General features: G+C 43.4%; 1 protein-coding gene across 1 annotated transcript in view; it reads left to right on the forward strand.

Annotated features, from left to right (window-relative positions):
* Rpgrip1 (RPGR interacting protein 1) overlaps positions 1 to 15409 on the forward strand; it is a 56480-nt gene that overhangs the window by 5683 nt on the left and 35388 nt on the right. Inside the window, exons 4-10 of the mRNA XM_033765063.1 lie at positions 1 to 92; positions 1670 to 1769; positions 2260 to 2391; positions 5041 to 5146; positions 8684 to 8707; positions 10507 to 10653; positions 11423 to 11496. The exon at positions 1 to 92 is cut by the window's left edge and continues 129 nt beyond it. Coding sequence (XP_033620954.1) covers positions 1 to 92; positions 1670 to 1769; positions 2260 to 2391; positions 5041 to 5146; positions 8684 to 8707; positions 10507 to 10653; positions 11423 to 11496 — 675 coding nt within the window. The remainder of the gene's footprint in view (positions 93 to 1669; positions 1770 to 2259; positions 2392 to 5040; positions 5147 to 8683; positions 8708 to 10506; positions 10654 to 11422; positions 11497 to 15409) is intronic.

Raw genomic sequence — 15409 nt, forward strand, 5'->3', positions numbered from 1 at the left:
CCCAGGCCGCGCTCAGCCAAGTGTGCGCCTGCGACACAAGCGGCTCCGCACCCACACCGCCGGGGCGAGGGTGCCAGAGAAACCCGCGAGGGGTGAGGCCTGGGACCTGGGCCAGACGGGACTGAAACTCTGGGAAGGAGTGGTGGGGTGCTACCGGTGCTTTTCCGCTTCATTCTGCGCACCGCCTCCCTTGTTCTTTTGCTCTCTCTTTCAGCTCTACTGAGGGCAAAACAAACAGGAAACAGGAACTTGTGGTCAGTTTTGCAGCAGTCTAGAAAAGAGATGCAGAGAAAATGTCCTGGCCCTGCTCAGCTCTGAGAGAGGATTGGACTCTTAAGTGCACGAACAGATCTAAGGTCCTTCTCCCGTGAAAGCACTGCACACACCCCGACAAGCTGCGGGCAGTTTCGGTGGATTCAGACAGTTCCAAAGCCCATTGCGGAGGTCTAGCCTGAAAGACCTCTCCATATCTGTTTCTCCGCTGAAGGCCAAGTGGTGGAGTCTGAGACCTGACTTTCTCTGGCTGTGAAAACCAAGCTGAATCTCCAGAGAAAAGGAATCCCGTTCCCATGGACCTAAATCAAGGATGAGAGTTTAGGGGAAGGAAATCACACCCAGCGTTTTATTAATTTGTTGTTTATTTATTTATTTTGATACCAGGGATCAAACTCAGGATCTTGTGCTTGTGAGGTAGGCACGGTACCACTGAGCCACATCCCTGGCCCTTTATTTATTTATTTATTTAAATAGACTTTATTTTATTTTATCCCTTTCCTCCCCTCCCTATGTACAAAAGCTTTGTTTCCATTTTTCCTATTTTTCCTTTTTTTGTCCCTTCCTTTCTCCTCCCTGTTCCCCTTCCTATTTGAACACTTTCTTCCCATTTCCCAGCATCCATTATATATTTCAGTCCTTATTTCCACGTTTGTTTTCTTACACCAGAGACACAATGCAATATTTAAACATGTGTCTGATTTATTTGACTGGTCTCAGGCCAGGGATTTAGGTCAGTGGTGCCACCGCCTTCCTCCCAACTGCAAGGTCCTGAGTTGGATCTCCAGTGCCAAAAAAAAAAAGTATGGTCTCAAGGTCCATCCATTTAGCTATAAATGTCTGAAGCTCATCCTTCTTTATGGCAGAGTAGTACTCCACTGTATAAAAAAAAAACTATCTTCTTTCTCTTCTTTATCCACTCATCAGTTGATGGGCATTTGCACTGTTTTGAAGATTTAGCTATTACAAACTATCCAGCATTTTATTTAAATATTCTTATTTTCTTAACGAGTACTCATTCTAGTGCGGTTCCATACTTGCAAGTCCCCTACTCCTGAGAACCAAACATTTGCAAAAGCAGCTGAAAGTAGCAAAACAGAATGAGTCCCAGTTTCAGTTGTGCCTGACGGCTCAGCGTTACTGAGACACTTTCCCTGCTCTGGACAAGCTCGCGCCTTCTCTTCTTCCCATCCATGTTCACCCACTTGAATCTGTGCTCTTGCTGACTCACGAGCTCTCAGCTGCAGTTCCATGCAAGAGCAGGAGACCCGTCCTCTGGAGCCAGTTGTGACATCTGGCTTTTCCTAGGGCTCAAGACTCCCTGTGCTCAGTTTCAGCATCTGGTGTTCTGGAGTCTGTCATTCCCACAGGCTGAATCTTCTGCTTAAATTTTCAGGGTCAAGGGTTAGGCCGAGCTATACAGCCCCTCCGACGTTCAAGGAGCATGTGACAAACAGAAAACCAAGAGGTGAAACAACCTGTGAACCCAGAGAACTGTGAGTTCTTCTCACGTCTCCCAAGCTATCACCCCTGCAGCTTTAGTAGGAAAGACAGCATCTAAGGAACAAGTGAATGCTGGTGATTTCCAGCCTAACCAGAGAAGGTGCAAGTCAACCCTTTATCACATCTCAACCTCAGTGCTAAAGATGGAAAGCAACATCCTTGTGTCCTCTGAGAAAAGTAAAATAAAAGCCCTTCCTCAAATGAAAAAATTCCCCTTCCCCTTTGATTTTTTTATCCCCTGCATAATAATCCATTTATGTACCCGTTTGTCATTTGGAGACTATATTTTGTAAGATTATCCAGGACACATGCAGAGATTACTGACTTCTCTAACTTTTTAAGAAATGGGACAGCCCGATTCCAAGTCCCTGTGAGCAGTTTCTAGTTCTTTGTTTGTGCTTCGTGTTTATAATTTAACACCATACTTCCTTTCAGCCAAGTCACAATTATGGCTAAACCCCTTGCTCTATGTGTGCCCAACAGCACCCACATCAAGGCCAACAATACCGTGCAAGTGGAAGAACCACCAACGTCTCCTGAGAAACTGTGGTCCCAAGAAGAAGATTTTGAACAGAAAAGTTCCCTGGAGCCTGCTCAGAAGGCCGCAGAACTTCGGTAAGAGCGTGGCTGTCCAAGCCTCAAACCACAGTGACCTGCAAACAAGAGAAGATTCTTCCCAGGCATTGTGGGTATTTGTAATCCCAACATTCAGGAGGCTGAGGAGGGAAGACAGAGAGTTGGGCGCCAGCCTGGGCTGCACGGTAAAGCCCTGCCTCACAGGGAAGGGAGACAGGAAGACAGGGGTGACAGGGGATTGAGAAAGAGACAGAGACAGAGGTTAAGATTCTTATTTGTACCTTTCCTCCGTTTTAGAGGAAAAGAGAATATTTAGGGCTAAATTTAATCTGAAGCAGAACTAGAATCCCTAGTGAGTTAAGAAATAGATTAATTGAAGCCAGGCGTGGTGGCGCCCGCCTGTAATCCCAGCACTCAGGAGGCTGAGGCAGGAGGATGCTATGAGTTGGAGACCAGCCTCGGCTACACAGTGAGTTCAGGTCAGTCTCAACTACATAGTGAGACCCTGTCTCAAAAAACCAAACAAACAAAAAAATAGATTAGCTGGATAATAGATTTGCTGCTTTACTTTATAGAAAGAAAATCATTTCATCCTCATCACCTCATAGCTGAATGGCCTCTTTGTGCATTGGTCCGTGGAGAATTTTGTTTTACTGGTACATTTTAGATATACATAATGATCACATTCATCACAGGGAATTTGTACCTGTACGTGATATATCTTGTTTCCTCCTTTTTTCCCCTACTTCCTCCCTCTCCCTTCAACCCTTCTTCCCTTCCTCATTTGCAAAAGATTTGTTTCCATTTTTCCCTTCTAGTCTCTTTTTCTCTTGTCCCTTCTTTCCTTTCCCCTACCCCCTCCCTCGTTCCTCTTCCCATTTGAACATTTTCTTCCCCTTTCCCAATATCTATTGAACATTTTGTCCTTAATTACATTGTTGGTTTCTCACAACAGAGAAACAGTGCAATATTTACAAATGTGTGTCCTGTCTATTTCACACTTGTTTATGGTCTCAAGGGGCATCCATTTAGCTAGAAGTGGCTCATGCTTATCCTTCTTTATGGCAGAGAAGTACTCTATTATATAAGGACTTTTCTTTTCCATAGACTTTATTTTTTAGAGTAGTTTTAGTTTCACAGCAAAATCGAGCAGGAACTACAGCTCTTGGACAGTCCTGACTCCACTCACATCCTGCCTCCCCTCTAGAAAGATGCTTTGTAACAGGGAAGCCTGCACTGCCCTCTTGCTGTGTCTCAGATGCGGTCGTTGCATCAGGACTTACACCTGGCATGCGTCTGGACACGTGGACGTGTGTTCAGTCACCGTTATAGGATCACAAAAAGTGTATTCGCTACCCTGAGGATCCTCTGTGCTTCAGCTACTTGCGTTTCCTTCTCTCAACCCCTGACAACCACTGACCTTGCCGCTGTCTCTGTGTTTTGCTTCTCCCAGAATGAAGCTGGGCTGTAGGCATGTAACCTCGGAGGCTTCTTTCGCTTAGTGAAATGCATGCAGGATTCCCCAAGCTCTTTTTTACAGTTTGGTAGCTTTCTTTAAGGTGAATAATATCCCACTGCCTGGATGTACTACAGCTTGTTTATCCGTTTACCTAATGAAGGCTTTCTTGGTTTCCGAGTTTTGGCAGTTGTGAGTAAAGCCACTGCGACACTGTGTGCCAGTTTTTGCATAGAGATAAATGTTCAGCCTTTTAGAACCACAGACACCTAGGCTGCACCCTTCACAACTATCTTTGCATTCGTTGGGGGCAGAAACTAGGCAGTACAATGTTAAAGACTTGCTAGGTGGGGTGCATGCCTGCATTCCCAGCACTCAGGGCCAGCCGGGGGCTACATAATGAATTCAAGACCAGCCTGAGCTACATAGTGAGACCCTGTCTCAAAAACAGACAAACAAAAAAATGTAAAGACTTCTCTAAGTGAATCTAACGAGCAACTACAACTGGGAGTCACTGAGGCAAGAGTGCAGTGAGTCCAGGTCCTTCCTAATATCGTTCAAATAATAAAGAAGGTTCTTAAAGAATAATTTTCCTTTGTGTCTACATCCAAACCTCGCTGTTTGTTTGTTGGTTGTTGTTTTTAGGAAACAGGCTTAAACTTTGTGGATTTTGCAACATTTATAGGAAACTGTAGACTGTGATTTAAAAATATAGCTACTATGTTCCCTGGAATACAGAGTTTATGGTTCGTGGTCTGTCAACTCTAAGCTAGTGTGAGGGGAAAAAAGAAGAAACAAGATTACTTACCAGGTTGCACTTCTGTTTCTGGTGTGTGGCGGGGAGGGTGGAAGGCCAGACTAAAGAGAGAGGGAAAGGTGTTCTTAGTGCATAGTCAATGAGCAAATGTGCCAGCCAGGCCTTGCGGCCCCACCCATAATCTCAGCACTCAGGAGGCTGAGGCAAGAAGACCGCCATGAGTTTGAGGCCAGCCTGGGCTGCAAAGTGAGCTCGAGGCCAGCCTGAATTAGAAGGAGGTCCTGTTTAGAAAGAAGGAAGAGGGGCCAGGGATTTAGCTCAGCGGTTCGGTGGCCTGCCTTGCGAGCACAATGACCCGAGTTCAATCCCCGGTACCAAAAAAAATAAAAAGAAAGAAGAAAGGAAAGAAAGAAAGACCAAATGTGCTTAAGGCTGTCTGCTCTGAGATCATTTCAGCCCCTCCTCCTTCCTGCAGAGCTTCCATTAAGGAGAACATAGAGCTGATCCGACTGAAGAAGCTCTTACATGAAAGGGAGACCTCATTGGCAGCCACAAAAGCACAGTTAACAGAAGTCCAAGAGGTGAGCGGATGTCCTCAGTTTCCTTGGGGGCAATGCCAGTTAGTTAAGAAATCGGTATTGTTTTCTTCGTCTGCATAGGAGATACCACAATTTGGAGAGGCCGCTTTATTTGTCTAAAGTCACACAAGGTGATACTCGAACCCAAACTCAGAGCCATTCTTTTCCCGGATGTTCCCTGTTAGGGAGGAAGAAGGTTTCAGCCCCGCCTGCCAGGGTGGAAGGAAGTGGAGTTAACTTGTGTTAGAGTTAAGGTCCCAGCCGAGTGTCGTACCGGACAGACAGTCAGCCAGGAGCTCAGGGCAGTCACGGGGAGGGGAGGACATGAGCCTTCACGGAGCACATTCTCGTGCTGGGTGGGCTCCATCCTAGAAACTCAGGGTTGTGAGTTCATTTAAAACGGACAGCAATCCTCCAGGTAAATACATCTGTTGAGTGGAAAATGGAACGCTACTCACAAGAGATGAGTAGCTCGCTCATGCTGTAAAAATGGTAAGACAGAGCAGGATTTGTGTCAAGCTGACACCAAAACTCTTTTCTCCTTATTACACGTGGAAGCTAATGTCCCACTTGTCGAAATAGCACCTCAAGGGTCCAAGCAGCCGATCAGCATCTTTCTTTTATTGAAAAAATATGTGGTGGGTGCTAGCAACCGTGCAAAGCCTTGGGGAAGTAGATTAGAGATGATCCAGTCAGCTCCTGCCCTCAGGGACCTTACAGGAGGGAGAGAACTGCATATAAACAAGTACCACTGTCTGCATGCAGTGTGGGGAGAGGAGTCAGACCACCTGAGGATGGGGTGGAGGCTCAGAAAAGGATTCATGAAGGGAAAGACCAGAACTGGAAGATTAGCAGGTACTCCCAAGTGTACAAGAGAGGAAAGGGCTTTGCGGGCAGAGGGTTGTAAGCGGAGGCACTAAGGCAGAAATGTCAGGCAGCAGGTCGCAGAGCCCATTCAAGGCATTTAGACTTTACCCTGTAGAGAGTGGGCAGCTGGAGAAGTTGATATCATCAACTCTTTTTTTTTTTGCTGGAAAAGATGACTTAGCCTTTGAAAAAGGTCCTAAATATTTTGGGACATATTTCAGTAAGTAAAGCATACTTTTAGAAAACTATAAAACACTAACCATTATGGGCAGTGGGACTATAGATGATTACTACCAAAGTCTCTGTGCCGTTCTGGAACCTTCAGAGGTCTCACACATTACAGAATCAGCAATTGTGGCTTTCCTCACCTTGGCCCTCCCCACTTTCTCCAGGGTGTACTTTTTTTTTTTTTTTTTTCTGGTACCAGGGATTGAACTCAGGACCTTGTGCTTGCAAGGCAGGCAATGAAACCACAAAGCTAAATCCTCAGCCCTCCAAGGTGTACTTTCATCTTGCTTTTTCCTGTTTTACTTAGCCCAAGCTTGCTTTACAGAGCCAGGTTCTTCCTCACTTTTCACTCTTTCAAATAAACTTCATCACCACTTAAAAGAAAAAGTTCCCCCCAAAAAAAAAAAAAAGACACAATGGTAGCAGAATGAGTGATAGATGGTCTAATAGGAACCAGAGGCAAAGAACTCAGGCAGAAGACCATTGCAGGGGCCCAAAGGATAAAGAAAGACCAGTGTCCTTCCTGATAGGACAAAGAGGGAGAGATGCAGAGGAAGGGGTCTTATTTTAAAAAACCAAGAAGTAGAAGAACGGTCTGTAACACCAACAGGGACAGGGAGAAAAGGAGAAATGAAAGGCAACTCCACGTGCCTCCCTTGGGTGACTGGATGGAGCTGGCACCATTCACAAAAATTGGGTCAGCTCCAGATGGCCCTACCCCAGACACGGCTATTCTGGTGAGCCAATCTCCAAGCCTATATTTTGTGCAAAACTGTGTATAGGCTTATATGCTTTTAATCTGGCTAATTTTGGTGACATTCAAAGGACGTAGAAACATGGGAAAGAAAATAATTTAAAGGTGTGTTGGTAAATGGCTATTTTTATAGAATTGGATTTTTAAAAAAATCTATCTGGTTGGGTTCAGTGGTGAACACCTATAATCACAGCATTCAAGGGGGCTGAGGCAGGAGGATCACCATAAGCTTGAGGACAGTCTCGGCTTCATAGTGAGTTCAAGGCCAACCTGAACTACATAGCAAGACCCTGTCTCAAAAAAAGACAAAAACCAAAAATTAACAATTAAAAAATTAAAAAGCCATCTCTATTCCTTCATTATGTTAAAGGAAAAAAGAAGAGGGGTCAGGGTGTAGCTCAGTGGTACAGTGCTTGTCCGTAGGGCGATGGCCTTGAGTTCTGTCCCTAGCACCGCACATACAGCAGAAGAAGATGGAGAATCTAAATTAAATTTTCTTAGCCCTCTTAGTGGTAAAAAAAAAACACTAGTGGAGAGGACTTGAAATGGGGAATAATCATTTACAATTTTTTTAAATGTAGGTTTTATGATTTATTTTCCTTTGGCCACTTACCTTTCTAGTTATACTTTCTCACGTACATCTAAAATCAGTTTGCATTCTCTTAGTCCCTCAGCAGTGAAATACAGGCTCAAAAGTCTTGACTGATTCTGGAGCCTGACAAATTGGGTTAAACTTCTGCCTTTGCCTCTGCCTTTGCCTCTTGGTAGCCCTTTTATGTTCTCTCTCTCTCTCTCTCTCTCTCTCAATAGGATCTCACTGTGCAGCTAAGGCTGCCTTTATACACACTGTATAGCCCAGACCCATCTTCACTCACACCCCGCTTCCTCAGCTGGGATTCGAGGGGTACACCACCACCACACGCAGCTTCATTTTCTCTTTTTAAATTTTTATATATTTTTTTATTTTTTAGTTTGATTTTGGGGGGGGGCGTACCAGGGAGTGAACTGAGGAACTTGCACTTGTGAGGCAGGTGGCAGCACCACTGAGCTAAATCCCAGCCCCTGCCTCAGCATCTTAAGTGCTAGAATTCCAGGTGTGTGCCACCACTTACAGATGTGTTTTGCTTCCTTCTAGTACTGAAAAAAGACCTCCTAAAGCATATTGAGTAAAAGATAATAGTCACTTTATTTTTTTAAATATAAGTATGTATTTATTTCTGAGGTAGTAGGAATTGAACCCAGGGCTCTTGCACTAAGCTGCATCCCAAGACATTTTTTTTAAAATAGAGTTTTGCTAAATTGTCCAGACTGAGCTTCAACTTGGGATCCTCCTGCACCAGCCTCCTGAAGAACTGGATTATAGGTATACACCACCATGCCTAGCTGATAGCACCTGTTCTGGTTTTTGTTGTTGTTTTTGTTGTTTGTTTGTGACAGGGTCTCACTTTGTAGTTCAGCCTGGCTTTAAGTCATTATGTAGCTCAGGCTGGCCTTGAACTTGCGGGTCTTGCCTCAGCCTCCTCAGTGGTGGGATCACAGGCGAGCACCACTATGCCTGCCTCTATAATGTCTTTTTTTTTCTCTATAATGTCTTTTAATATAAATATTAAACATTTGTATTATAGAGACAAATATGAAACATATTATGACATTGATGATTTAGTAAAATAACCCTAACTTCTTTCTTCTAGGCATATGAAACCTTGTTCCAGAAGGTACTTAAAAAGGATTCTTTGAATCTGCTTTTTAGTCTACAGCCATACCACTCTGAATGCACCTGATTTCATCTGAATCTGCTTTTTAGTGATTAGAGAAGTCTAGCCCAAAGAAATCCATATTCATCTCTAAGTAGCACAATACCAACATTTAGCCAACTAAATCAAAGTTATGATGCCATATAGTTTATGCTAAGATAATGGATCTCATCACTATGACAAATGATATTTATTGCATTGTTTTCATTTAAATTAAAATATGAGATCTGAGTTGAGAAACATTTGGGATGGTATGTGTTAGTCTATTAGGAGAGTGATTTGTAGCATTTCCTCAAAAGTTCCTAAACGGATTCGTTGAGCATGTGTGAGGTAGTGAGATGTGACAGGTTTGTTGCTGGTATTCTTGGAAGTTTGTGATCTTTGGGCCCCATTCTCTCCTGTGACAAGGAGGCAGGGAAAGTGCACGACTGTCCACAGTTCCAGTTACGTAGTCGGAGTTCCATACGTGACAAGCCATAGCTAGGTAATGAACCTGGACTACTTAGCAAGACCCTGTATTTAAAAAAAAAAAAAATCCTTCTAGAGCGAGCAAAGCTTCTAGAGCACACAACTTCTAGAGCTGACATGTCATTTTCATAGGAGAAAAATACGTCACTGTGTCAGGTGTGGTAGCGCACGCCTGTAATCCCAGCACTCAGGTGGCTGAGGCAGGCGATTGCTGTGAGTTTCCGGTCAGCCTGGGCTACATAGTGAGTTCAAGGCCAACCTGAACTATGTAGTGAGATCCTGTCTCAAATAAAAAAAGAAAGAAAAGAAAAAGAAATATAGCACCCAAAACACCTTTCCATAGCCAAGGGTCAGTTTAGATCTTGGGACATTCACAAGGCCCTGGGTTCTCTCCCTAGCAACACAAAACTGATTTGGACCCAGAATTTATCTTGTGGTGCCGCCCCCCACCTTGCTAAGCAGAGGCCTGAGTCCAATCCCCGGACCAAAAAACAAACAAACAAACATACATCGCCCCCCACCTTGCTAAGCAGAGGCCTGAGTCCAATCCCCGGACCAAAAAACAAACAAACAAACATACATACAAATTTGGACCTTAGGAAAATTCGGACTCACAACAAATTACATTGTCTAGAATAGAAACTTCTCCCTGCTAGGGCAAGTGTTCTTCCAGAGAAGGCCAGGGTGAAAACAGGGTGAGCTTATAGTGCAGAGGCAAGGCCCTATTCTGGAAGTTCGTGCTGTGCGGCATCCGCCTGGGGGTACTGGGGCAGCTGGTATGCGAAGCCCGTTCCTGGTGAGTGATGTGATCGTTCCCAGAAGAAGCCTTTGGTCCCAGAATCAAGGAATCTTTTTTTTTTTTTTTTTTTTTTTTTTGGTGATCAGGGAAGGCAAAGTATTTTTTTATAAATTTCAGGATCTAAAAAGTAATTTGTTAAAGATTAAGATAAATCTGAGATGACTTATCAAGCTTGTGAGCCCTGCAGAGTCACTGCCCCTCAGCCATGAGAGGACACCGTTCCACCCCTCCTGAGGGATGGGATCAGCCATGCTGCCCCAAGACTGCACAGGGGCCTGGGTCCTTCCAGCTTCTCGCCCTGGCATCTGGGTCTTGAAGACTTCAGGTGAAGAGGCCTCCACTCCTGTACTGTGCAGGCCAAACTAGAACCTCACAGTAGCCTCAGACTTGAAGTTTAAGCTTTTGAGTCTCACATTAAATTTCAGTGATATTTGGGATTGATAAACTATCTATCCTTTGATTTCAATGATAGCACTGTTAATATGTCCCACAGAGTCAAGGGATCTTGAGTGCAGCCCACGATGCCCTCTCCAGCCAGGTGGATGAGCTGAGGGCAGAGTTGAGGCAGGAGTGCAAGAAGACTGTGAGCCTGAGGAGCCAACTGGAAGACGCGTCCGTCTTGCAGACAACTCTGAAGGAGGTAGGTGGCTATAGAGGAAGGGAGCCTTCAAGAATTCCATAGTCCGTTTTCAGAGATGGTAAAACATGCATCCTAGCAACAACATGGGTTGATCATTTTTTCAGTGAACAATGGAGCTGTTTTTGTTTTTGTGTTTGTGTTTGATTTTTTGAGACAGGGTCTCACTATATAGTTGAGACTGACCTAGAACTCACTATGTAGCCCAGGCTGGTCTCGAACTCACAGTGATCTTCCAGCCTCAACCCTCACCCTCCGGAGTGCTGGGATTACAGGCCTGCGCCACCACACCTGGCAACAACGCAGCTCTGATTGGTTAAATCATTTGCTGAAGATTATTGCCTTGGGCCGGGAATTTAGCTCTGTGGTTCTGCTGCCTGCCTTGAAAGCTTAAGGTCCTGAGTTTGATCGCTGGTACCAAAAATAAATAAATAAATACGATTATTGCCTTGTTACAGCAAATTCCAGGGCTTATACTTGATTGTGTTTCCCTAAAGTCCTTGCTCTTAAATAACAGTCTGCTGCTTCCCTAACAGCAGGAAGACGGACATAATAAAAACACACTTCAGAGAATTTTCATTCCTTCCAATAAAAGTTTCTAGCCCACTCTCAATGGGTTCAAATTTTTCTAACTGAATGGCTTCTCAGAGACATGGGAGATAAGCACAGAAAAGCTCTCATCCAGGACCCATGCTGCAGTGAAAAAGGGAAAATCTGTGCAAAGCAATACATCTTTAAAGATTTACCTCAAAAACTCTACTGTCACTCTTAGTTTCAGGAAAGAGTTGAAGATTTGGAGAAAGAACGAAAACTGCTGACTGACTGTTATGACAGACTCTTGGAAGAGTGAGTACCTTCTTTGGGTCCCAGAGCGTCGTTGATTGCAAGGAAAAATTACAGAAAATTCCTTGCGAATTATAAACATAATACCTAACATTGATAAATATGTTGGGAAACTGACATTCAGTATTGTTAGTGATGGCCCGGGGATTTAGCTTAGTGGTTCTAGCACCTGCCTCACAAGCTCAAGGGCCTGAGTTTGATCCCTGGTACCACACACAAAAAAAATTGTTAGTGAGGGGCCGGGGCTTTAGTTCAGTGGTTCCATGCCTGCCTCGCAAGCATAAGGACCCGAGTTCCATCCGCAGTACAAAAAAAACAAAAACAAAAATCTTGTTAGTGAGAATATAAATTGTCATAGTACTTTTGGAAGAGAATTGGGCACTATTAAAATGTTAAATATACATGTGTTGTTTTTTTTTACCAGCATTTCCATTCTTTAAATCAAAACTGATGCAATCCTCTTGTGTATGTGCAAAGTTATCTATGTAAAAAGGACAGTGAAGGAGGGGAGAGGAAGGGGAAGTAAAAAGAATTAAGATGTGTTATGTACATGTAGCACCTCCCCATGAGGAATGTGATTATTACATACTGCAAACACGCAGTAATAAAAATAAAAAGTAGAAAAAATTAATAGTGTTACTGCATTGTCAGTAGTGTTAAAATCTGGAAACCGCCCCAAATTCCACTGATACGGGATTGATAAGCCATGCTGCACCCTCAGAATGAAATCTTACACAGCTGTCACAAATGAGATAGAGACAGTATATTGACAACAAAAATGAAAGGATGTGTTGACTCTTACGTGTGTGTGTAGAGTGAGAAAACTTCATTTTTTTTTTGAGACAGGGTCTCATTATGCAGTTCAGACTGCCCTGGAACTCACTATGTAGCCCAGGCTGGTCTCAAACTCACAGTAATCCTGCCTCAGTCTCCTGAGTGCTGGGATTACAGGTGTGTGCCACCATGCCTGGCTGATTGACAAACTTTTTTTTGGGTGGGGGGGGTTGAGACAGGATCTCACTATGTAGTGGAGACTGACCTGGAACTCACTATGTAGCCCAGGCTGGTCTTGAACTCACAGTGATCCTCCTGCCTCAGCCTCCCAAGTGCTGGGATTACAGCATGCCTGGCTGATTGACAAACTTTTAATGAGATGTGCGCATTACAGTAAAAGAAAGAGCACTTTCAATTTTATTCTTTATATTTATATATTATTTTAAATTTTCAGCCAGATGTGGTGGCATACACCCACAATCCCAGCACTCGGGAGGCTGAGGCAGGAGGATTGCTGTGAGTTCAAGGCCAGCCTGGGATACATAATGTGTTTCAGGGCAGCCAGAACTGCATGGTGAGAATCTGTCTCAAAAAAATTTTTTTTTCAGAATGAACACATATTCATATAATTTTGTAATTACAGATACCTAAAAGCTTTTTAAAAAGTTAAAAATGCCTTCTGACCCCATCAGAGACAGCAAGGAGCAGATTGGCAAAGACAATAACAGGAGGTCTTATAAGAACATTCTGGAAAACATCTGATGTTTATTTCAGTAAAATGAAGTAGTGCGGGGCTATCCACGCTGAGCACCCAGTGCGGCACACGTTCCTGTTGGCTTCATTCCTTCATCCCCCTGAATGTCACTCTCTTGGGTCATCGCATTATATTTGGAGAATGACCCTTGTGAAGCCGAAAAGAACGTATATTCTGATTTTGTGGGGCAGGACTCTCTGCAGACATCTATTAAGTCCATTTGTTCAAAAGCTTGGTTCAATTCTAGTATTTCATTGTTGATTTTTTTGTCTAGATGATCTGTCTATTTGTGACAGTGGGGTATTGAGGTCCCCCACACAATTATATTAGTGCTTATTTGTTTTTCATGTCCATTAGTATTTGTTTTGTAAAGCTGAGCATGGTGGCACACGCCTGTAATCCCAGCACTCTGGAGGCTGAGGCAGGAGGATCACTGTGAGTTCGAGACCAGCCTGGGCTACATAGTGAGTTCCAGGTCAGTCTCGACTACATAATGATACCCCGTCTCAAAAAACCAAAAATATTTGTTTTGTATAGTTTGGGGCATTAGTATTTTATAATACTAATATATATATACATATTTTTTTTCTTTGTACAGGGGATCAAACTCAGGATCTTGTACTTGTGAGGCAGGCACAGTGCCACTGAGCTAAATCCCCCACCCTGGTGTATATATATTTATAATTCTCATATCTCTTCCTCTTGGATTGTTCCCTTTACAAGGATGTAGTGACCTTCTTTGTCTCTCTTAAGTTTTGGTTTGAAATCTACTTTGTCTGCAAATAAGGTAGCTACCCCTACTTTTTTCTGGGTTCCTGTCACATGGAGAACTGTTTTCCATCCTTTTACTTTCAGTCTATGAATTTATTTTTGAATTAGATGTGCTTCTTATATACAGCATATTGTTGGCTTTTGCTTCTTAATCTATTCTCACAGTCTATTTCTTCTGATTGGTGAACTGAGGCCATCAGCATTGATGGCTATAACTGATACGTATTGACTTATCCTTGTCTTGTTATTTTCCTGCTGTTCGCTCTTTTACTTTTTATCCCCCCCCCCGTTTAATGTCTTGTCTTGCCTGATGGGTTTGCTCTGTTGCTTCCTGCTTTTGTTTTTGTTTTTTTTTTGGTTTTTCTTTTTGGTACCAGGAAGGACAACTGATTGGATCAATCACAACACCTTAGCCCAAGTGATACAATCAGCAACACAACAGCGTCAAGCACAGCTTGGAAAATGACAATCTGTCGTAGTTATTAATCTATCACCTTTCACCGTGTGAATTAAATCAAAACTGAGGACCAGCCCAAAATGTGTTTATAATGAATAAACTCTTCAGTACAGCAACTCTGCCCTTTGGGATGAGGACTTAGAAGGAGTTGGGGAGGGAGGGATAGATACATAGAAGAATTGGGAAAGGTTAGAAGTGAGGCAGAGGACACAGGAAGATCACACACACTTTGGGAAACTGTTGAAGACAAGAGGAAAAGACAGAATGAAAGAACAAAGACAAGAACAGAACAAACTAACAATAGGGAAGCTAGAAACTACTCACTTTCCTGTAGAACTAATGACAGTTGAGAGAAGAAAAGAAAAAAAAAGAAAGCTGAATTAGGACAGGAATGGAACCAAAAGGGAGAGATGAAGAGCGAGGTGGGGTGGGGGGAGAGAGAGGGAGGAAAATTAAATTTGAAAAAAATTAAAAATTAAAAAAGAAAAAAATAACTGTGAAAAAAATTACAAAGAAAAATAAAAATAAAGGGCCCCCTTCAGGGTGTGTCTCTGCTCTCACAATAGACGACGTAGGCAGCCACTTGCAGAGTAAGTCACTTAGTCTCAGCAAACCAGCAGCAGTCCACTGAGATTCAGGCTGATTTCGGGCTGCAAAGCCCAGGGTGAGCTCCCTGACCTCCTGCAGGGTTGAACTCCGCACAGTTCTACTGCAGGTTCCAGCTGCCCTTTCCCTGAAGATAGTCCAGGTTCTGACGGGAGGTGGATCCCTCCCACTTACCCACGATGGTGGTCTGGGGTCATCACACTGCATGTACACAAGTCTCAATACTAGCCTAGAAAGTTTTTTTTTAATGTTTTAAACTGATAAGTAGAAAAATATATAAATAGAAACAACTGTTTGATATCAGTGTCATTTCACTTGTGTAAATGACCAAGAACTAACCGTGTGTGTGTGTGTGTGTGTGTGTGTGTGTATTTAAACTTGTGTGCCTGATTTATTTATTTCACTTAGAATTATGGCCTCAAGGTACATCCACTTACCTACAAATGACTAACGTTTGTCCTTTTTATGGCAGAGTCATACTCTGTTGTCCACATTTTCTTTATCCATTTATCTCACTCTCTTTCAACCTCTCTGTCTCCCGCCCCCTCTCTCCC

This window comes from Fukomys damarensis, unplaced genomic scaffold, assembly GCF_012274545.1.
Source record: "Fukomys damarensis isolate Sample0158 unplaced genomic scaffold, DMR_v1.0_HiC HiC_scaffold_17, whole genome shotgun sequence".
NCBI classification, from domain to species: Eukaryota; Metazoa; Chordata; class Mammalia; order Rodentia; family Bathyergidae; genus Fukomys; species Fukomys damarensis.